Source organism: Limulus polyphemus, unplaced genomic scaffold, assembly GCF_000517525.1.
Source record: "Limulus polyphemus unplaced genomic scaffold, Limulus_polyphemus-2.1.2 Scaffold2680, whole genome shotgun sequence".
NCBI classification, from domain to species: Eukaryota; Metazoa; Arthropoda; class Merostomata; order Xiphosura; family Limulidae; genus Limulus; species Limulus polyphemus.
This window is the reverse complement of record NW_013668290.1, coordinates 74,867-100,275: the sequence shown is the minus strand read 5'-3', so window position 1 is coordinate 100,275 and position 25,409 is coordinate 74,867. Positions and strand designations below refer to the sequence as shown.

The 25,409-nt window shown below is 32.8% G+C and overlaps 1 protein-coding gene across 1 annotated transcript in view; it reads right to left on the bottom strand.

The window, feature by feature from the left end:
- LOC106467618 (N-terminal kinase-like protein) overlaps nucleotides 1-25,409 on the bottom strand; it is a 59,073-nt gene that overhangs the window by 4,082 nt on the left and 29,582 nt on the right. Inside the window, exons 9-19 of the mRNA XM_013927980.2 lie at nucleotides 19,511-19,669; nucleotides 17,889-17,996; nucleotides 14,703-14,816; nucleotides 10,786-10,878; nucleotides 9,710-9,772; nucleotides 8,651-8,839; nucleotides 7,705-7,780; nucleotides 6,272-6,430; nucleotides 5,826-5,953; nucleotides 5,558-5,683; nucleotides 769-924 (exon numbers count right to left, since the gene is read on the bottom strand). Coding sequence (XP_013783434.1) covers nucleotides 769-924; nucleotides 5,558-5,683; nucleotides 5,826-5,953; nucleotides 6,272-6,430; nucleotides 7,705-7,780; nucleotides 8,651-8,839; nucleotides 9,710-9,772; nucleotides 10,786-10,878; nucleotides 14,703-14,816; nucleotides 17,889-17,996; nucleotides 19,511-19,669 — 1,371 coding nt within the window. The remainder of the gene's footprint in view (nucleotides 1-768; nucleotides 925-5,557; nucleotides 5,684-5,825; nucleotides 5,954-6,271; nucleotides 6,431-7,704; nucleotides 7,781-8,650; nucleotides 8,840-9,709; nucleotides 9,773-10,785; nucleotides 10,879-14,702; nucleotides 14,817-17,888; nucleotides 17,997-19,510; nucleotides 19,670-25,409) is intronic.

Sequence of the window (25,409 nt, the reverse complement as noted above, 5' to 3'; positions counted from 1 at the left end):
ATGTAAAAGACACGTATATAGCTACAGAACTCCAAAAGACATAACTATGTAAAGACACGTATATAGCTACAGAACTCCAAAGACATAACTATGTAAAAGACACGTATATAGCTACAGAACTCCAAAAGACATAACTATGTAAAGACACGTATATAGCTACAGGACTCCAAAAGACATAACTATGTAAAAGACATGTATATAGCTACACAACTCCAAAAGTCATAACTACGTACACAGTACATATAGTTTATACAGAAATATAAAAGTATGACATACGTATATAGCTACAGGACTCCAAAAGACATAACTATGTAAAAGACATGTATATAGCTACACAACTCCAAAAGTCATAACTACGTACACAGTACATATAGTTTATACAGAAATATAAAAGTATGACATACGTACACTTTACATATATTATCTAAAAAACTTTAATGTTTCATGGATTATTTGTCAGTTTTATCAAATTCTTTCACTTCATAAGAGATATTTCCATAATGTTTAACAAGATACAATTCTTTAGTTATTTTGAATTACTGGAAAGTAATGGTTGCCATTTACTAATTTATTTAAAGATATAAATATTGCCGAAGCCATACTGTAAAATGTGTTTTGGGTCTTTTAAATGCAAGAAAGCTATGATTCAGGGCTTATATGCATCAAATATGTTTTCCTTATACTTTAGCCATGCTGGTCAAAGTATGTATGAAACTGTAACATCCTGTGAAATTGGCACTTTTTGTGTTTCTAGAATGTTTATCTCACCTTTTTGGAAGAACCTCCAAGGGACGAAAAAACATCGTCTGATACTGAAGATGGTTGGGTTTTCCAATTGTAGGAACTAGCTGGCTTTAACTTAGGGTCTGCTGGAATAAAGTCTTCATGTAAACTCTCATTCCAGTCCCCTCTACTTGATGAAACCTAAACAAATAAGTAAATTAAGATACGATAACATGTCTTTATTGATACAGAAATATGAATTAATTTCATTAGAAAATTATACCTATACCTTGTAAGGGGATTTTTGGTTGAAAGCACAGCAGTTTAAAACCAGTAAAGCAACAGGAAGGATAGGTCTCTGGCAGTGATTTGAAAATAGTGTGAAAGAGGTGGGCTGAACCTTATGATAAAGAAATTTGAAAACGGTACTGTAACTTGACCAGACATTTTTTCCTGAAATTTTACTTTTGATAACTAGATAAAAATTTATATTTTTAACAATACCATTTAATGCTCTCTCTTTGAAAGTTATGTCAGATCAATTAATCAGATACACTATTTACATAAATTTCCCATGAAAATAAACAAAATACTCCAACGGTTTCAGTAGAAAATAACAATACTGCAGATAATGAATTTCCCAGGCAGCATTGAGTTTATTTGCCTCATACCAAACAGTTTTTATTCCACCTCGTATTCATTGATTATAGTTCATATTCCCTTCTTTCTTTACATTTTCACAACAGAACATCAAACCACAGCTCACAGTGTGGGGTTTTATATGGACTCCTTAAAGTTAACAAACAGAAATTTTCACTTAGACCAAATGTTTTGTAGGCACCTGTAATCAACCATTAGCAAGAGGTTTCATCATGTTTTTGAAAGAGTTTGTATAAAACGAATATTCAATAACTTAAACACAGTATAATGATGATGTTCATTGTGCAGGTTATGATACTGAACCATTGTTCACAAATTTACCTCTAGACCAAACCATTGATCTTTGTTCTAACCTTGTGTTCGTTGAAAATAAAGTTGTATAGGGTATGACTAATGATTTTTTCAAAACACATAATGCTACCAAACAAACCTATTTTATGTTTACTGGTAAAATTTATGAACAAACTGATAGAGTTGCTATGGGCTCCAACCTTGCTAACATTGTCCTGTGCTTTCAGAAAAAAATTGGTTACATTCCTGTCCTGAACATTTTAAGCCTGAGTATTACTGGAGACAAACTCATGACAATTTTGTGATGTTTAACTATGTTGAGTCACATAACAAATTTCTCCAGTTTTTAAATGAACTTCCCAATATAAAGTTTAACGTTAGAAATAAAAAAATTACAAACTCTCATTCTTAGATATTTATGCCTTAAAAATCAGGATGTCAGATATAAAAGACTGTTTAATGTAGGTAGTATTATTAATTTATTTATTTTGTGTTTGTAATTCATTGATGTTGAGGCTATTGAATGTTGTGTTTTTGATCTATTGATGTCGAGGCTATGGATATTTCTAGAAGGCCTAAGTTATAGACATATAAATAGCCGAGACCAAACAAGTGGGAAGAGAGTAAAAGTAAAGTCACATGAAAGAGAAGTTCGGTCAAGAAAAACTTAGAAAATGTAAAGTTAACCATCCTGGGAGTGAATGGCCTAACGGTTGATATGTTTAGAGGGAGATTAACAGTTTGAAAGAGATAAGGAGAATAATATGTCAAAGGGTGTTCTAAACTAACTGAACCCACCTGTGTGGACTTTGACAAAAGGCAGAAAATTATTGGAAGTACAAAGAGCAGACAATTATTAGAAGTATGAAAAGCAGACGATTATTGGAAGTATGAAAAGCAGACGATTATTGGAAGTATGAAAAGCAGACGATTATTGGAAGTATGAAAAGCAGACGATTATTGGAAGTATGAAAAGCAGACGATTATTGGAAGTTCAGGATACAACTGCGGTAACTTATGCTTATAATATGGATATTATTGTGATAAAAATAGAGAAAAATAGTTCAGCTTGTTAACTGAATTCTAAAGCAATTGAATTGGCCTAAGTTGAGTTTTGACAATAAGAGAACTGTGTAGTGTTTAAGATACAACTATGATTCTCCATAGTGTATAGAATTTTTGTACATACATTTAACTTGTTTCGAATATCTATATTATTTTAAAAATAAGTGGATCATATGCTGTTTGTTTATTGTTGAATTTATCACCAAAATGTCACAGACACCTACTGTAGAAGAATCCTTAGCCCAACACACCCATATATTTACATTACTATATATATATTACTAAAAAGTAGTTTCTGACACAGGGTATACTAACAACTAAAGTGTATTCACTGGGCATTATTCACATTTTATTCACATAGAGAGCAAACATCACTGTTCTCATACCAGGAGAGATTGAAAATTTTGTTAAATATTTTCTTATAAAATCAAGTACTTAAAACTTAAATAATATCAAAATTTTATCTATCAACCATGTTTTGATACCAAGTTTATTCCAGTACATTGATAATAAAGTAGCTTAATTAAATTTTTAATGTAACTCTGTAAAAGGTTGTGACATGCACACTTTGACCTACCAGGAGCAAAAGGGTTAAAGAAAATCTGATTAAAATTGTGGTATACAAAGTGTTTAAAATATCAGTAAATCAAAAGGTTTTTCAAGCAGAAGTTGAGAACATTAAGCAGATGCTTAAATAAAACTGTTTTCCATTGGCATTTCTAAACAGAAAACTAAATACCTCATCTGTAGTCAGATGTTCCAAAGAAAATTGAGATTTTAGTCAAATCCTACTTTGGCACTATTTCATACCTGATTAAGAAGAAAATTATTAAACAGTAAATCCACAAGTTCTGTTTAAATATGTCTTTAAAATAGAGTCTAAGTTAAAAGGGCTCTTCAACTTTGAAGACAAACAACATCCATAATGAATATGAATTTGCATACCTAAGGTGCAACCAGGGCTATACTGGACCAAACACTCTGTAATCAAATAAAATAACACTAACACTAAAACGTATGCTACCAGTAGTATTATCAACTACCATCTAAACAAATGTGCTGTTGTGCCTACTTACAGTGTTTCTGCATCAATCTTCCATTCCTGGAAGGAATTCCAACTTAGAAAGCTAGAATCTCTTGCCATTAAACTAATAAAACGAGGTCTTAACTGGAAAATGAGCAAACTGTCACTATATATTCAACCGTGAAAATGTAAAGAAAGAACAAAAGGTATATTTAACAGGGATTTTTATGTACTTTATGATCAAAAGCCATTATACATACATGTTGAAACAAGCTATTCAGAAAAGAGATGTCACTGAAAATTCTGGTTTGTATATTTTTGGTAAATTCTATTTGATTTTTCTCTTTAACCCTTCATCATTCATGAAAGTTTTTTCATTACTATAACTGGCATAAATATACAGGAGGAGATGATATCTAGCATGTGTAAATATATGGGTGGAGATAATAAAGGGTTAAACAAATTATTTTATACAAATTCAACTTAACATGTAAGTCTAAGGAGCTAATGATGAGAGAGATTATTAAGGCAAATAATTTTAAATTAAGACAATAAGATGGATTCAAATTGGTGATTGATGTAATTGCTGTGGGCTTTGTATGAGGTTGGACCTGCTTGACAAACCCATTATACACAAGTTTTATCTAATCAGAAAAATACTCTGTCATGATAAGACTGTTTAGTTTAGATATTATTAATTGATTTATTTTTGAGTGAATACTTTATTATTGTTTAGTTTTTATTGTAATAAGAGTTAAAAGCAGATGATTGTAGGAAGTTTTGTTAATAATTCATTGATGTTGAAACTATCGATTGTCACGTGTAATACATTGATGTTGAGAATATAGAAGGTAGGCAGACTATTAAGCAATAAAGATATAAATAGTGAGAGAAGCAAAAACAGCAGACAGATAATAGCATAAATGAGTAAAGTTACAGGCCAAGGAAACATTCGGTGTAAAGTTATCAAGCGTAGAAGTGATAGACCCAATGACTGACGTAGGCCTAACGTTTAATATGTTAGAGTAAGACTAACAGTAGAAATAGAGATAAGAAAAATAATTTATTCCATCAAAGCGTGGTTCTAAAGTAATTGAATCAGCCTGAGTGCATTTTGGCAAAAGAAACAGAGGATCTTCAGAAAAAAAGAAGATCAAACAGTTACAGTAACTGGCGTCAGAATTGTAAGTGAATCACACGCAGAATGCTAGTGCGATAGTAATAGAGAAGATAGTTCGGCTTGTCAACTGAAATTCTAAAGTAATTGATTATGCCTATGTGGATTTTTGACAAGAGGAGGAGAACTATATATAAAGTGTTTATGATATGCTTATAATCTCTATAGTGTGAATAATTTGTTGTACATATGTTCAACTAGTTCCAAATATATATATTATTTAGAAAACAAGTGAAGTCCGTGCTGTTCGTTGAATTTATCTCCAGCAAGTCACAGACACCTATTATAAAAGAATCCTAAGCCCAACAACAACATAGTATATATTTATATACTATAAAGAAATATAAGTAAAAGCCTTTTTATTTTGACAATTGGCAAAAAAGAATATTATATTTTAAATTCTGACACACTCCATAAATTTGCCCAATGTTTTACTTTCTTTTGACCCTCTCTGTACAAAGATTTCTTGCATCTTTGATAAATGTTTAATTATTTCCAAACTAACTATGTTCTGAATCTGTTCTGCCATGTTTGTAACTTTCCCATTGTACATACAATGTGTCAATCATTATTATGTTTAGCTTGAAGGGCATTTTTGTATTCAACATACGACTTACTGTTGTATTGCTTTTTTCTCCTCCAGAGTCCATTTCAAAGCTTTCCCAATCCTCACTCACATCCCATCCCTCTAGTTTTGATGATGTAGTAGGCACAGCTGTGGTTGATGAAGTAACAGAAGAGTCCTTGAAAAAAACAACAACATATATATATATATATATATATATTAAATGCTAAAACCTAGGTTTCTATCTATGATTACAAAACAAATTCCAAGTTTTTGTCACTCCCTTAATGTTTCAAAGTATTTAAAAGAATGATACTAGCCTCTATATCCCCCCAGTCATTCCATTCTTCTTCATTATCTGAGCCAGAGTCTTGATGATCATCTTTCACAATGGCTGCAGCAGCATGAGACTGATCAGACACAACAGAATGACTAGAGTCTGAAGACACTAGAAACACAAAAGTTAAATATTAAAAGCACAACAGTAAAATGTAAATAAATCTAACTGACAATGTTTTGAAAACACAACAATTGGAGAATGACAGTGGTGTGTGGGAACAATAGATGGAGATTGATAAATATTGGAATAGAAAACAATAAATAATAACCAACCTAGTTTAAAACAAGAGGTGAAAATGAAAGAGAACATAACACTTACACAATGAGTCAGAAAGAAAACGTAATGTAAAATGCACACATGGAATTTTTCAAAATGATCATCACTAATCAGAGTTATGGAAAAATATACAGTAGCATTTGTGCTCACATTTTGGTGATTGAGAGTCAGCTTGAACAGCAGTGGGTTGAGAAGGAGACTGTTGACTGGACTTGTAAAACTTAGCTGTTAAGGAAGAAACTGCCCAACCTGCCCAACTGGCTGCTATACCAGTAGAAGATCCAGAGCTAGCAGCATTTACATCAGCCTCTAAGTAATACAGAATATAGATCATAACTAAATACAATAATTATATTTCAAAATACACTTGTACAGTTAACTGTACTTAAAAACAATCCAGATGAAACTGGACTTATACACTGCTGTAGCCAGGGAATGTGTGCATGTGTGTGTTAAGATGGGGGTTTGCTGATGAGTAATGAACTAAAAATTTGTGTTGTAAATAATAAATCTAGAAAATTCATCTTCCAGGCAATTTCTTATTTTTTGGAAGGTTAGTGTATCGACTAATGAACATATATGCTCATTGAGAAAGTGTATGAAAAACATCTATTTCTGAGTTCAGAATCAATAAAAAAATTGTTTTATATATTTAAAGAAATTAAAATTGGACATTCTTTGGTTTTATGATTAACAATATTATTTAACATTTATTTCAAGATGTATTAATTGTTCATGAATAAACATTATTGGTAGCATTCTCAAATTTAGATAAATCAGATTCTCAACACATTACTCACAAAACTCTTAAGCTTCTCATTAAAATTTTCTTATATCTTAGTTGATAAAAAAAATAGAATATTTCAGATATACATATTTCTTGTTTCAAATACACAAAACTCAATTTATTTCAGGAAACCCATTTACTGTAAGCACGAAAAGTGTACATCTTACTTCTTTATCTAATGCTTATATCAATATAGATCTATCAAAGTGGTCCAACCAGTTCCATGTTCTAGTGTCAACAACATCTTTTCATTTTACATTGAATAAACTCAGCTGTCTATTTTGGTAAAAGATAGTGTATTCAGTTTACTCAATAAATGTTAACTTGTAGAGATGGCTCTAAATTACTGAATTCTTTTGGTATTAGGATCAACCAAAGTCAAAACTTACAAGGTTTCATTTAGATGAAAACTTACTTAGTATTTTAAAAGGCTATTACTTTTCATTATTATATTTAAACCTGAAGAAGGAAGAGCCATCTTTCAAAAGTGTTCGGATTACAGAGTTTTTATCATTTTATAGTAAAACCTGAATAAAATATATATATATATATATATATATACATTTAAAAACTTCTTAACTTAGTATATCCTTCATATTTTTACTTGCTTATTTGAAAACATGAAAATACTGTGTGAAAAATAGTCAGAATTTGTTAGCTGAATGTTTTTCATCATAAAAATGTATTTTAAGCTTTAGGCTTAATTTTCTAATCAACAGACAATTTTAAGCATCTCACAGGGGTCCCTAAATAAAAACATACACAATTAGCTGTTAACACTAGAATGCAAACATACCCATTTGTTCAGTTAGACTAGGGTCCTCCGAAACTTTCTCCAGTTTACTTAGAAAACCTTTTGCTGCTTTAAATGCCTGGGTGAAAATAAATACAAAGAACTATAATATTACAAATTACTAAATGCAATCCTTTATATAAATTAGCGTTAATTCAAAATATATCAATATAACGAAACTTTACGGTGTCACCTAAAATTGTGCTGTAGTAAAAAATTCTAAAGTAATTTCCATAAACTATAAACAAATTTTTAATACTTTGTGATGGATTTGATATCTAATAAAAATTTAAAAAACAACAAGACCAATTTTCTTTCATTTCTTTAGAACCATAAACTAAAGCTTTAGTTTGTTAGCTTGAAAACTTGTAGCATGGATGACTTCTATGTTTAAACAGTAGTTATGTATCTTATCTTTAGCTCAGAAACTTGCAGCAAGGATGATACATACCTGATTTCTATCTTAGAAACTGGCAACATGGATAACTTCTGATTATTTACAGTAGTTACACACCTGATATCCATCTCAAAAACTTGGAGCAAGGATGATATATACCTGGTCTCTAGCTTAGAAATGGCAACATTGATAACTTCTGACTGTTTACCGTAGTTACACACCTGATCTCTAGCTTAAAAACTTCTGACTGTTTACAGTAGTTACACACCTGATCTCTAGCTTAAAAACTTCTGACTGTTTACAGTAGTTACACACCTGATCTCTAGCTTAAAAACTTGCAGACTGTTTACAGTAGTTACACACCTGATCTCTAGCTTAAAAACTTGCAGCATTGATAACTTCTGACTGTTTACAGTAGTTACACACCTGATCTCTAGCTTAAAAACTTGCAACATTGATAACTTCTGACTGTTTACAGTAGTTACACACCTGATCGCTAGCTTAGAAACTGGCAACATTGATAACTTCTGACTGTTTACAGTAGTTACACACCTGATCTCTTACAGATTTATCAGGATCAACTGTCAAAGCACAAAGAGCTGGTAAAATTCTTGTGGCACAGTCTCGTAGGGTGTAATAACTCTGTGTAGCAGAAAGGGCAAGAATTCCTGCTGTTCGAGCTGGAGGGAAAGGATCACGCATGGCTCGGGAGAATGCAGATATCAAAACTTTTTGTCTCGTCTGAAAATGGCACAAGATTACACAAAACAGATAGTTTAGATATTCTAAACAATAAAAAATAGTTACTACATTCTTACTGTGAAAACTTTATCAAGTCATATTTCAATGTTTATCCTTTCTTCCACATCTTTCGAAGCTGTTTTAAGTTTTGTGCCAATTTCATTCAAATATGAAAAAAAAGTCTAAATTTAAAAAATAAATTTTACACGTTTCATTGTTAAAGATTTAAAAAAATTAATGTTTAAAGCAATTAAAAAGTGTTTATATATATTAAGTAATGGCTCTTGATCATATCTACTTAAGAGTAACATTTCTAAAACCTGTATGTCACACAATGTCTTTCATCATGTGTTAACATGATGGAGTTAATATTTCTATAGTCTGTATATTACATCAGTGGCTCCCAACTTTCTTTTTTTTTCATTTAAGGGCCAGCTAGTTCTGAACCCAAAATTTTACGAGCCACTTCATAAGAAATTAAAAGCACTTTTAAGTCATGTTGCAAAAGAATATATTTCAGTTCCTATATTTTAAAACTTGTTTTATTTCAACCATCTTATAGACTGGCTAAAATCTCCGTGTTGACCAGCAATGTTTCACAAGCCAGAGGTTGGGAACCACTGTATTGGGTAATATTCTTTTCTTACATTTTGATTGTAGTGTAAAAAAGATTTATGGACAGTTTATTAAGTAATATTTCTTGATTATATCTAAATGTGGTGATATGACAATTTTAAAAATCTGTTTATCAAATAATACTTTTTGATTATATCTGAAACCTGCCATAAAATCTCTAAAGCTATATCATAATTTTTCTCAAAACAACAAAAGATATTCACAATAGCAATCTTATGAAGAAATAAACTTTACCTGTGGATGCAAATAACTTGCTATTTTTCCCAAACAAACTGTTGTATTTGTTCGAATTCCTCCCTGTAATAATTAGAAAAAATGTCCATTAATAAAATGCTTTAGTTGAAGTTTATGCTTTAAGAAAATATGCATGGACTTGGTCCACTGGACTGACCACATACTAGAGAAGGAATGTTGTGGCAAGATTTTAGTAAAATCTACAAGTCTGTCACACACAAAAATTAGATGTGTTAAAAAGGTATTTGTATCAAGATATGTTGACTTGACAATGTCAGTCTGATTAAAACTCTGACAAATTGGAATGCAAGGTGATGTTCATGTGAAGAATAAAAATACCTTGGTCCATCGTACAGTTTGCATGTTGCATTTACTCTAGAACCTATGAAATACTTATCTATAGTTTATTCAGGATTTCTATATATATTATTGTACCTGGTATTTACTCTCTTCTACTACAAAATGTCACTAAACAAGCAATGTAGGGTTATTTTATCTTAGTGGGAAGGCAGCTACTTAACAGTACCACAACCATCAACTCTTGAGCTACTTGTTAATCAAATAGTCTGGAGCATGTTTTAGTAGCAATGTGACAAAAACATTCGGATTCAAAATCCAGCATGTCAAGTTCACCCTCCTACCCCAAAAACTTCTCAACAGTTACTGCCTACCAGCAGCTTCAAACAATTTCATAGACAAACTCTACTATACATTTACACATTTAAATATTACAAACTAAAGAGTTATAACATGCCAAAAGCTCATCTTCCAAACACACACACATGGTAGCATCTTTTAAAATATAATTTACTCTCCATAATTTACAATAAAATTTTATATTTCAAAATGAGACCCTGAAATTATGATGAAAAGAAAATGTACCAACAATAGTATTTGATAAAAGGAAAAGATGGACAGCTAGGATACGAAATAATCATAGCCTGGTTTCATTTTAAAAACTTCAGCTTATGCTGAATTTGAATTTAAAATTTAACAATGACAAAACAGACTTGATCATTGGACACCTGTTGAATTATGATTTCATAAACATTTTAAATGATGGAAAAATTACTTACCTGATCATCTTTTGCTTGAAGTCGAGCAAAGTGTTTTAGTAGTTCTTCATCCAAGTTGTGATAGTTGAGCTTTGAAGACAAATGAAGCATGCACTAAAATTGAAAAAGAAAATTCCAATTAAAAACTAAACCCATCCAAATCAGAAAATATGTTTTATTCACTACTTGCACTGATTTCTTTCCGTGTAAGTTTCCATTTTCCTATACTGAAAATGTATTTCTGGTAATACTTACCTCCTCTCACACTTTAGCCTTATTCCAATGGAAGTGTCTCTTCTCTGCCCATCTAAGCATTAGTGTGAATTATATTTCACTTTCTCCCATCTTTATACCCCACTATATTGCCCATAGTGATTTTAATCTTGTGAATCTCTCCACCTACATCAATATGCCCTCTATATCAGACCCATACATATGCTCCCAGTTATTACTTCTTATTCACCTTTGTCGAATAACGACGTCAGAAATTGAGAGACATGTGGCCCAGTGGGACAAGTAGACACATGTCTGAAAGACCATTGACGATAAGTAAACCATTTTCATTGATAATAAGGATTCTACCTGAGAAGTCAAACCCTGGTGTCATGCAATGGACACATAAAAGCCAGGCGTGTAGTCGAAGAGCATTAACTGCCAGATGAAAAATGTCTAAACAGGGCTGATGTAGAGAGATGGTCAGAGAGGAACGGGAAGAGATTTTGAAACTCCTGAAGATACTGGAGGAGTGGAAACCAAGGTTGATCCAGCCAATGTGGTGTCACCAGAGGAACTCAATAGGATGTGGAGTGAATCAATGCAAGAACCTTGGATAACACACAATCAGAGGGACCTGGTAAAGATGAAGATCCATCAAATCTTGGCTGAAAACATCAATGCCCAAAGCCAGAGGGTGAGGTACAGGAGACCACAAGGGTGGGAGCTGAGCATTCCAGTGTGTGTGGCAAAAGCATCGACCTGAGGCATTCCCAGATGAAAACAAATCCAACAAAAAACTTGAGGATGAAGCATCCAATCTGTAGGAAAGCTCTGTTGGGATGAGATAACTGGTCCGCCACTATATTCATTACCCCTGAAACATGACAAGCAAAGAGAATGATCTGATGTTTATGTGCCCAAAACAGATGATCCAATGTTCAAAAGCATAGAGATCTGGAATGAATGCCACCTTGCTTTCAAATATAGGAGATGACTGTGGAATTGTTCAAGTGAAGCATTACCACCTTTCCTCGTAACAATTCAACAACCTGAATCATAGCTCATTGAATGGCTAGAAATTCTAATAGATTGATATGCAGAAAAGTTTCCTCTTCTGTCCAAAGTCATTTGAATTCCATATTCTCTATACAAGCACCCCAGCCCTGGAGAGAAGTATCTGTGAAAAGATGTATCTCTGGATGTGACAACAATTGTAGTATTGTCCCTGTTCGACCACCAGCCAAGATCCTGCAAACAGGAAGCTGAAAGGATCACCAGAAAATCCAGTGAATCTGTGAAAATGTTCCACTGGTCTTGTAATGACCATTGAAGAGTCTGCATGTGAGCCTGACCTAAAGAAATGAGTGATTTCTAGGATGCCCACATCTCCAAAAGAGATAGAACTCCACATGCTGGTGGAGAAGGAGACAACTGTATTTGAAGAGCCACCGAAGGGACAGAAACCAGTCCATTATAAACCAAAGAGACGAAAAAGGTAGATGATAAGTCACAAATCATCCATCTTTATCGATACCACACAAAGAGCCAGGAATAAAAATCCTCAAGAGAGAAGTTAACTCGATCTATGACCTCTTTATGCAGAAGATCCTACATGACTTGAGCTCGACATCTGAATGCGAGAGGGTCCTTGGGAAATGGAAAGCCAACTAGTATGAGAGATATTGGAGGAGGAGATGTGAACTGAATGATCAATCCTTTCGTGAGAACTTGAATGACACACTGATCTGTTGTGAAGGATCTCATACTGACACGAATCCTCTGAGTCAAGACCCCACAGAACCTAACCCTATAAAGTAGTCACCGACGCTGTTGTCTGAGCTCTACCCTAGAAGAGGATACCCACTGGTAATGTTGGAATCTTCCTTGTGTTCCAATGGATCATAGCCCCACAACAGAAGGTCTAGAAACTTGAACAGGAGACACAGAAAACCATCCTGTAAAAGAACTTTATGCCAGTCAAGAAGCCAGGGTAGAAATAGAAGAGTGGAGACGGGCCACATCCACTCAAGATTTCATGGAATCAGGAATACTAGCAAATATAGGCTGTCTGAGAAAAGGAGCTTCTCTGAGATCTCTAAGGGCCAAAGCAGGAAGGCAAACTCTCTCCAGCAAGGCATCTCTCTCTAAAAGATCCCAACAACAAACCAACCAAGATACCAAGGAGAGAGCAGAAGCTGATAATCTGCCCAAAGTAGAAGTCAATAAATGACTAAGATCACCCAAAAATTGTACAGGAGATCTGTGATAAGCCTCAGACAACAGTTGCAAAAAAATGACAAAACTGTTGTTATAGACGAATTCTGGTAAATTGAGATTGATTAAGCCAAAATATGGCATCTTGTCTAGAGCCCCACATAGGAAAAAAGAAGGTCTAACCTCTGAGAGTCCAAATAAAGGTGCTTCAGGCAATGGAAAGCCAAGCCATGCTGATCCACTAAATGAGGAGGACAATGCATGGCAGCACCTTCTCTCAGATGATTAGCAAATCTCCTTACATGCACAGCAATGTCTGACAAAGGTGGAAGGACCAGGTAATCAGATGAATGGTTTTCCCTCAATAAAGAAGGAGAAGATTCATAAGCTAGAGGAGAAATAATCAAAATATTGCAAACTTGACATACTAGTTGCAAAAAGGGAGCAGGAGGTGGAATACTTGTCTGAGGCTCATGATTAGCTGCCTGAGCAAAGAAAGGTGCCGAGAATATAAAATCTAAATTCTCACCAGTTCGTCCTTGATCCTCCACAAACTCAGTCTCAGACTAGAGGAGAAAAAACATGAGATTGCATGTAAGAGTAAGACTCTAAATCTCTGTGTATGAGGAACTGTATGTCCCCTGCAGAAGGTAGACTCACCCCTGACACCCAGATCACCCCAGACACACGAGGTGGTATGGGAAGAGCTTCAGGCAACTCCATGTCTGAGATGTGAACATATGTATTAATATTCAAAAAACATCTCCAAAAAAATTGTTTCTTTTTTTTCCTGTAAAATAAAAAAAATAAACAATAAACTCAAGACCCATTAGAACAGATCTAAAAGAAACCAAAAGAAAATGGTTGAAAACTTAGAAATAACACTGAAGAGAAACCTGCAATAATCACATAAGACTGTCTTTGTAATTTCTGCCATCAAGAAAAAATGAATAAGAAGTAATAATGGGGGTATCATATGGATCCGGTATGGAGGGCACATTGACGTTGGAGGAGAGAGTCACAAGATTAAAATCATTATGGGCAATATAGTGGGGTATAGAGACTGGAGCAAGCAAGGTATAATTCATACCAATGGTTAGATGGACAGGGATGAGAAACTTTTGACGGCATAAAGCTAAAGTGTGAGAGGAGGTAAGTGTATTTCAGAATTTAAATTTACAAGATAAAAAAAATGTTATTAGAATGATAACTTCTGTTGTGTTGAAACACCCATACATATTAGAGATGTTTTACAGAATTTTAATAACCTTTAATGCCAATGTATTTATTTATCTGAGTCTTTCTTAAGTCACATTAATGTTCTTTCATGAAAATTAATGGTTAATGATTGGATACTTTTACAAACCATGACTAAAATTAATCTAAGAATGATGACAAACACACACACACACATACCTAGTATTTGAAAGAAATAACAGAAAGCATTTACTAAAACACTAATTTTAAAAAAGAACTAAGAAAACTTTAGTGAAAAATACTTCACTAACTTTGACTGTTTGCTCCCTAATGGTTGGATTAGTGTCCATGAATCCCTGGATGATTTGGGGGAAAATCTGATCATTGATAAGAGAAGGTTGAAGATGATGTACAAACTGGTCCATCTGATGATAAGAAAGACAAAATAATGTTACAGATTTAAAAGGTGTTTTGGAATAATTATTCACAAATTATGTTGGAAATGTAAAAAAATACCTATGTATGGCATGTGTACAATAACAAGAGTACAATTTTAGTTTATAATTACTTACACAGAAAATAATACAAGTTTAGTTCATTTTTTCATAACAGAATTAGTACCAAATCCACTTCTACTTTTTTGGGAGGAGAGGGGGGTATCAATGTACACAATTTTAGATGTTAATCCATGATAGAAAATTTTATATTCTTCAAAATTAAATTAAATTAATTCCAAAGAAAAATAAATCACTACTTTTTATGGCTTAAATAAAGATAAAATTTGTGGTTTGTTATGAATTTCGCTCAAAGCTACACGAGGGTTATCTGCACTAGCCGTCCCTAATTTAGCAGTGAAAGACTAGAGGGAAAGCAGCTAGTCATCACCACCCACTGCTAACTCTTGGGCTACTCTCTTTTACCAACGAATAATGGGATTGACTGTCACATTATAGCAACCCCAAGGCTGAAAGGGCGAGCATGTTTGGTGTGAAAGGATTTGAACCTGCGACCCACAGATTACAAGTCAAGGGCCCTTACCACCTGGCCATAAAATTTGTGAGATAATGATTTTAGTACTTTCTATTTTAGTGAAGTTCATTTGAAATTGCTTAGCATTCTAAATATTTTAGCAGTTTAAGTACTTAGAAATCATTGTAATCATGTTAGTCTGAGCCAAAGTAGGGATAAAATGTTTTAAATTTTAAGTAACTCAGTTTTTGTAGTTTTGACTTTCTTGTTTCAATACTTTTGTAGCATTAAAACTTTCTATATTACTATAGCTATTTAGGTTTCATATATATCAATCCCTACTTGTCAATATGAAATTAAATTCTTTTTTTATTATACTTGTTTGTTTCTTTTTTATAGCTATAATTTTTGTGCACCAGCGATACCAAGCGTGGGGCACCCATATGCCCAGTTAAATTTTATTAATCATCAGGATTTCTACCATCCTACTCTCAAATCTAATTATATGTCCCAAATACTGCATCATCCATTATATATACATATAACAATAATCATATGTATACTAGTATCCTTTTCAGTATAAGAAAGGAATCATTGGGATCTCAAGCAGAAGAGTTCTGTGAAACAATTGGAGTAATAAGGTTCATCATTTTTTCTGTATATTTGTCTGGAATATTCACTTACTTACTTAGATAAAAATTCATTGAAATAGTGAAATTTTAATTCACTGCATAAACACATATATAACAATTCTGGCGGCTTTATACGTACAGTAAGCTTTAGTTTTGCTCAGCCAAAACTGAGAAATAGACATTGTTAATATTCAGACATTTTAAAAGTGGTTTTAAACAGGCAATTTTTATGGCCATCATTTTGTTCTATCGCAATCCCTACTATTAAGTACTACCGTACTTAATGATATTAACTTTCAAAGTAAGTAAAAATTGATGTATCATCATAAGAGAATATAAAATATTAAACAGAATTAATGTCATTTATTGGTGTTTATTACAACCACTTTTAAAACAAATACCTACAAAACTTTTATTCAGTCTGCTACAATGGATTATAAATATACAATTACAAGTGGGATAAAAATTATACATTCACTGTAGTTTTCCTTTCATTTATTTTTATGGCAAAAAAACAATTAAAAAGTGTTTCATATGAGCAATAATGTAAATTCAGTGTTTTAATGTCAACAATGTATATTACAGCATCTGGAAAATACTGTTTCAATCTAGGTGTTAGCTAAAGAGCACAAGGCATTAATATCAAAAATATTAATAACAGTAGTCCTAAAACCCTGAAACTTCCTGTGCAGGATGGATGTGAGAGTTCAGTATAAATACAAGTAGTTCATAATTAAGAGAAGACTGATTGATTCAATAAGAGTTACTGCTTTTGTTCAGCTAATAAGTAAGTTAGTCAGTTGCTATTAATTGAGGAAATTTCTGTTAAATGTGATTAGTGTATTAGGCTTACAGTAGTTTCAAAAATTTATGTTCAAAAGTTTGTTTTTGAACATAGGCCTAATACTAGTGTCAAAAGTAAACGTAGCCTGTAAAAACATTATAGAAGAAAAACTAAGTCACAATTGTTACATGGACTGTACTTGGTATTATTCTTATCATATAATCCAAAAGAACCTGTTCAATGATATAATACATTACTACAATCTCAGAGCATGCCTATATTTATTCCTAATATTAATAATAACTAGAGGGGCACTCATTAGAGCGCATACCAGCAATGATCATATTTGGCTCTCGAAACGTATGAAAATATGTCTGTATGTTCGTCATTATCAAGATGCAGACCATTTTTTGCAGGACAATGAGGAATAATATTCTACATATGTCCACCAAGTTTCATCAAAATCCAATAATTTTTGACACAGTTATAGAACAAAAATAGCGTGAAATATCGAAACTCATGTTAACAAATAGATTTTTGGATTTTTATGACCTTGACCCTGCAAAAACTAATCACTTCTAAGTTGAGTCACAGTCCAAATGTATGCTAACTTTCATCCAAGTCCATCCAGCTGTTTTCAAGAAATCTTGCTGACAAACACACAAACAATCAGGGGTGAAAACATAATCTCTGTCCATTTTGATGGCAAAGGTAATAACAGTAATAGCTACCTAAGTTAATTGCAATGGAAAACAGTCAAAATTCTACCTTATATGATATTAAAATCTTTGAGTTGCACCAAATAGAAAATCATTAACCTGTTTTTTTTTAGAAATCATTTTCTGCTAACTATATATACTTCAATGAACAAATCCTCACAGTAAGTACACCTATAATGTGAAAAAGAATCATAACAAAAAGTTTACCAATAGTGTGTTTTAATAATTTATACCTAATTTTCTCTTTTCTGTATTTCATTTCAAATATACATGTTTTCAGAAGTAATTCTGAGACATCATAAAATGGTATAATTCTGGGTTTGTTCAAATCCTTAAATTTACTAAAAGTTAGCAAGTGTTACAAAGCAAGTAAAAACAATAAGTATGATATACCTGTTGCAGAAGTTTAGCTCTTGTTGCTCTATCTTTTGAAGAGAACAGTTTCACTACACAAGGAACTATCTTCTTCTGATATTGTTCTGTATCTAATAACTTGCCAAGCTAGTCCAAACAAAAAAAAGAGGTTAATGTGAAAAATGAAAAAGAAAAACAATAAAAAAACACTGTAATAAGAAAAGTAAATAAAATGTCTGACACCCATTAATGACAAAACAATTATACTTTGAATACCTGCACGGTACTTTTTATCTAATGATAATTTTGGAAATAATTGTTTGATAAATAATTACAACTATCCTTGAAAGTATATTTCCATATGTTGACATTTCCTATAAATTAAAATTCTAGTATTACTAAGATGGTTTCTTTTTTAAATTATTCAACACTGGTTATCATAGTGTCTGTTCAGTGAACTGAACATTTAAATTCTATTCTTTGTAAATTTCTAATTGATGATACATCTAGAACCTGATGCTATAATACGCTTACTTCACCAGTTTAGTGATCTTATGAAGTAACATTAGTGATGAACTAAATCCCACACGTGGCTCATAAACTTAAATATTTTTTATTTTTGAAGTGAGCACATGACGCTACCGATATTTAAAAAGGGAAAAATTATCACAACATTTAGATTAATTTAATGTACCAGCCAATAAAAAAAGATTTTTCATTTTGATAATACAATACAAACACATATTGTCATTTTGAAATACATATTTAATATATTTTTCTAATAAATATTAAAAACACAGTAATACCAAAAAACATCTTTAATATGGATGTTTCAGAATTTCCTCAAATTCTGTCATCAGCATTAAAATCTCAAACAAATTAATTCATAATATTCAAACTACAAAAAAAAACACATTAGCTATTGAGTAAGTTTTCATATTCAATCAGGAGTTTACAAAGAACAGATTTAAACAATAACAATATAATGGAATGTATGAAAAACATGTGGCATACATGTTTAATAAATAACATTGTTAAGATAAACCATTATAGAGAAAGGCTTAAATATAAGTATAAACAATGAATCTTTAAAATAATAATAATTACCAAATAAAAACACTAAGAATCTGGAATTGATTACATTAATGACAACAGGGAGGAGTTGATGTTATTATTTAGTGTTGGGTGATCATTGAAAATGGAGAGGCTTTCGTTAATGAAGAGTTCATAACCTGTGGTTCTGGAGTCAGGAATTTTAAAGTTTTCTATAATATTTATTATAAAACTTCGTTTTCCACCTGCTGAATCAGTTTCAAATATTTTCATAAATTCTCAGTTAACTGTTAATCTAGGTACAAGTTTTAATTGGTTTAAGATTAAAAATCCTTCTTAAAGGCAACAGTGTCTTAAAACATTTCTCTAATCATAAAATCTGGAAATATAAAAAAAAACAAAGTGGCACTGCATATTTAAGTTTTTGTCCCTATTTAACATACATGTAACACATAAAATGCATTTTTAGACTGTGAGAATTAGGATTCCACTTATCATTTGATAGGCCTGATTACTGACTAACTTCAGTATCAGCAGAAGTAAACAATATATGTATCTAACATTAGAATATCTAACTAGCTATATATATCTGAAAGACAATTCTGTACCTTAAACATTGGAGACAGAACAGCAGAACCTGCATCACCAAACTCAAAGGCATTTACAAGTTGTGGAAGAATATTATATTTACATATGTTTTGTGGGAATGAATCTAGTAAAGGGGTTAAACTTGCAAAGAATCGACTCTTCTCATGGCCATCCTTTATCTATAACAAAATAAACGTACTGATGTGTTATCTGAATAATCAATTATGGATATACATTTAATTTCAAATTATGTTATATAATATTGTTAATTCAGTAACAAAAAACACACACATTCTATAAGATTTTTTCATAAAATATCCATGCCAAATAATGTAGAAATATAGCTTTGAGTATAAATTTGTCCCAGGATGTACAGGTATTGTTAATCAAGAAATTGTTTAACATATATACTTTTTTACAATTGGTATTGTTAACCAGGAAATTATTAAAACATATTTACTTTTTTACACTTATGACAATAATACAGAACTGTTTACCTACATTGTGTGTTAAAATATTGATAACTTGCTCATAGTTGATGTTTCAGCATTATATCATAATATTTAATCAATATAATACTATTAAACTCTGTTGGAAAGAACTAGTGAGCCAATACTACATACACATGTCACAGTAAATTCACATTTCATAATATCCCAGTCAGCTCAGAACTACAGTTTCCAGCTATTTCAGTTCTCAATAGCATAGCTGATCTAAATATTAATCAACATGAGCAAATATTTATTAAGATTATAAGAGACATAACTTATTTGATACCTAATACAGACATAAAGCTTCACATTAGATAACATTTTTCTATTAACAAATACACTTGTACATCATAATAATGTAATACCTGAAAGAAAAAAAAAATGGATTTAGAAATAGAGATTTAAAACAAATGCACTTGTACTTTATAATGTAATTAGGTAGTTACTTGAAAATGAAAACAAAACAAATTCTAAAATGTGAAAAACAAGATAAAGCATACCCAAATATTGAACTGAGCAGTTATAAACTCTCACTAGGTTCCTTACTTTTTACATTTGACAAATAGCAGAAGGTTTCATGCATCCGAATCTAGTGTACTTACATTATTCTAAGTAGTATGTCACATGCCAAATCACGTTCATGGTGCACACAGACCTGACAATTTTTTTAACCAGAACTTTTTAATGCGTGTTTCTACCACAATCATTTCATATCTTACTTCAAAACATTACATAAAACAAATCTTTAAGATGCACCAGTACCTTTAAAGGTACTGGTGCATAGCTTGAACAGTCATATCTACTTATAGCCTGAAAATATTTTAGGCTATAAGTAGATATGACTGTTCAAGCTATGCACCAGTACCTTTATTTTTAGGCTATAAGTAGATATGACTGTTCAAGCTATGCACCAGTACCTTTATTTTAGGCTATAAGTAGATATGACTGTTCAAGCTATCTGGATTTGATTTCTTTAGATTCAATTTCACATTAACACCTACAGTACTTTTAAAAAGGTGCTCAAACATATTGTTGTTGCAAGCTTGCTTGCTCAATGATAATTTTGCCGAGCAGTAGTTTCCTTAAAACTAATTGCCAGTCTAAATAACTGCCTCAATCATGAATTAGGCTGATTCAAATATTTTTTTATAAGTTTGAAACTGTGTATTTGTAAGTGTAAGGTTATTTTTGACAGTGAATTTATTGCAGTCACAAAATCGCTATACAAATCCTGGAACTGAATGCAGCTTTTTTGTTCTTTTGTAGCTAAACATTACATTGGTAGATGATTCTAATCAATGATTATTACTGAAGCATCTGTCTTATTTGTTTTAGTTTTGTACAGATTAGCTTAAAACTAATATTTTCTTAATTTTGCTATTTTAACCTAGAGAGCCATAATTTCAGCAAAATTTTCATTCACATATCATTACAAAACATTTAGATGTCTGCATTGTTGGCTACAGAGAGTTCTGTAGTTGATGTGATGTAATGAGCACATGAAGTCTCGAACATTTGGGGAAAGTTGTAGACGGAACTCAACTGCACTCACGTAAGTACAATACAATTGTTCAAGAATTTGTTGAGTTTGTCAGTATACTTCTTGTTAGGATACTAGAAGTGACGTATGTAGTAACCATGCTCGATGGTAAGTTAATTGTGGATGCTTTAATGATAAGATTTTTATTGAAAAAAAATTTAAAATCCATTGAAATAAAATTAAAAAGTAGACAATTTTGGTTTCTAGAAATTCAAGGGCAGTTTTTGGCAAAAATTATGGAGTTTCTTTTTTTAAATCCCAGGATTTTTTCCAAGTAAAATCCAAATTTATGAAATATCAGAAATTTTCCAGGTCTGTGTAAACAATACTGTTGACTTGCACAGTAGTAATGATTGTTTCTACTTATACGGTGAAGTAATTACATGTTAAAACAATTTAGAACAATCTGGGCTGTAACAAAGGGAAGATTTTAATCTCTGGTAGTACTGATTTTAATAATTTCCTGATGACATCACAATAATTACTAGTTTATAGTTGACTGACAACTGTTTTATATATATATGAAATAAAAACTTTCACATGCAGTTTAAAAATATAAAATTGTAATAATGTATTTATATCTTAAATAAAAACAAAAAAATGCACAATATTTGTGTACACATAGTTGATGCTAGTGCAGTACTCATATAGCTACGTACAATGAGCTTGCATTGCAAGAGCACTCTATTGCAACTGACTTAAGCAAAATAAATTTTTATTTAACAAGCACCATGCCAGTAAATTAACAGTCAGTTTTAACATAAAATTGTTGAGTAATTGAATATAATTAATAAATATAATAATAAACACCAAAACAAAAAGTTACCAGATGGAGGGGTGTAGTTTACACCAGTGCTTCGTTTTCAACAATAAAATCATTAGTATCAGCATACATTTTATCTTTAATACTTATTCTACCATAACACTTGAAACACAACATTAAAAACAGTACAACTTTTGAAAAGATGTACACAAAACATGGAAGTAAGACGAAGGTGAGGTAGCATGGATTTACTCTTACAATATGAAAAACCTTTATTTTGTTACGTATCTGCTTGTTTGATAACTTCCGAGGAACTTCAGTGATACAAGTCCTTTCTTGATTAAACCAGTTTATTCTTTCTTGATACAACTTTTTGTAATATACAGAATTTCCACAGTCACTTTGAACTTAACAATCTTTATAACACACGCTATATATCACAGTGATTCACACACTTTACTTACGATGCCTACTGTTTGCTTGACTCAATTATCTATCTGCCGTTGGCTTTCTTTACCGGGCTTATATATATATACTAAAAAAGATGGCATCTAGATCACACTCGAGTTGGTGGGCAAATTCATGATCCTTCGAGAAACTCCAGCGTGCATGCACCCAGCATCGCATCACTTCTGCTGTCATAACACTGCCCCTTCCTTAGTATTGTTTATCCCAAACAATAATCACATACAATAAACCAATAGATAATTAACAATAACTTAATTAAATGTACAGAATTTACAAACATTAAAATAAAATACAACAAAGTCTCTTAATTTTACAAGACGTATCTTCTTCTGTACTGGTCTCCGTCTCATTGGCTTCTGCTTCACGTGGGGTTCATCTGCTCCATCAGGAAATGTCCCATTATCGGTAACAGTCACATCAGTGGTAGTAACTTCATTATGGCCTTCACTGTTTCCCTTCTCAAAACCAGGTAGAGTTTCTTCTTCGACAGTGGCTTTTTCAGGTGACACTTCTTCAGCAGCATAATTTGTTCCATTGTTCACTTCGTTCCAACTGAAATGTCCTAGACCTGATAACGCCAAAGCCTGATGGCATGCACCACTTTTGGCTTACCTCACCGGCCACATTTTATCCAGAAAGATAAAGATAGAGACGATCCACTATGTCATAAGGGCCTTCCCATGGAGAAGACAACTTAGGAGACTTCCCTTTGGTTTTCCTGGGATTATACAACCACACCTTGTCTCCTGTTAAACTATCATGGGATTGATGCAGCATAACACCCATAACTTTCTCGGTATAACTACGTGCCAAGTCGTCACTTTCCCATCTCCGGAGAAGAATACCATCTTCAAGCTTCAACTGGTCCCATTGTGCCCAATAGTTCTTTGTCACGGGGTTTAAGCTAGACACCTTCTCTTAAACAGGGCGCAGAGAAGGATTTGGAAGCTTTAAAAGTGGAGATGAGGCCAATTTTTTTTTCAATGTCTTGAAAGCTTATTGGCAAGAAACTGTCCATTCAAACTTCTGGCTTTTTTTCGTCAAATCATGTAGTGGAGCAGCTACAGTTGCAAAGTCCTTCACAAACTTCCAGTAATAGGTACAGAGTCCCAAGAAACTTGTTAACTCTCCCACATTGTCTGGTGTTGGCCAATCATGCACTGCTTCCATCTTGTCAGGACCAGTTTGCACACCATGCTCACTTACAATGTGACCCAAGTAAAGCACCTCTTTCTGGAACAAGTGGCATTTCTTGGGATGTAGTTTGAGGTTTGCTGGTTTCAAACGTTTTAATACTTCCTTTAGCCAAGACATTTCCTCATCAAACGTTGTTGCAAACACAATGACATCATCCAGGTGCACTAGGGCTATCCTCCATTGTAGGCCTTCCAGTACTCTTTCCATCAGCCTCTCAAGTGTTACTGGAGCATTGCTAAGCCCAAATGGCATTACATGGTATTGCCAGAAACCTTGGCCATAACTAAATGCAGTCTTAGGTTTATCTGCTTCAACCATTTTCACTTGATGGAAACCTGACTTTAAGTCCAGAGTTGAAAACCACCTGGCTCCACTTAGGGCATCAAGAGCATCATCAGTGGGTATGAGTCTTTTTCAGCTATACTGTTAAGAGCCCTGAAGTCCACACAGCAGCGTTGGGTCCCATCCTTCTTCTGGATTAACACGATGGGAGCTGACCAGGGACTATCTGATATCTCGACTATCCCTTCCTTAATTAAACCATCCATGACCTTCTCCATCTCTTGTCGCTTTGCCGGAGCTATTCTCCTTGGAGGGATCTTTTTTGGATGGTGATTTCCTGTGTCTATTCTGTGCTCCACAAGGTCTGTGCAGCCGAGGTCATGATCTCCTTTTGAAAATACGTCTTCATAATTCGCCAAAAGTTCTCAAACCTTAAAAGCCTGTGATGATGACAAATGGACTATGCTCTTCTTATAGAGGTCAGTTAAATGTTCTGGAAGTGTATGTCCTTTTTTATGGTTGTATTTCTTGCTTTTACATTGACTGGCTCTACCTCCTGGCACACACCCAACAATGCCCCTTCCTTAAGTGTCTGCTCACATTTAGAGAAATTGGCCACTGTTATGGATACTACTTGATGACCTGCCATAAGTGACCTTCCAATCTTCAAATCTGCTGGCCTGGATGGGTCTTCCACTGCTTCCACAAGCATCAGGCTTCCTTGGGGATGTTCTTTTACTAATCTTTTCCATTTGTGTATGCTGGCTTTCTCTCAACTGTTGGAGACTTTCTTCCTGTTTCTTTTCTTGTTCCAGTTGCCACTGGTGCTGGTTTTCTTGCCACTGCTGTAGTCTCTCTTCTTGTTGATTTTCTTTTACCTCCAACCACTGCTGTAGTCTCTCTTCTTGTTTATTTTCTCGTTCTTCTTGTTTCCTTTCTTTTTCCTCCAAAAACTGCTGTAATCTCTCTTGTTTATTTTGCTGTTTAAGCTGCCACTGTTGCAGGTTTTCTCATTCATCATTTCTTTTCTTTCTCCTCCAACAACTGCTGTAGTCTCTTCTCTTGTTTATTTTCTCGTTCTTCTTGTTTCTTTTGTAGTTCTTGTATTGATGCCATCAAATCTGCTAAGTCATAGTTTGATTTGCCACTTCTCATTTCCATCTTTTTTTTTTTTCCGT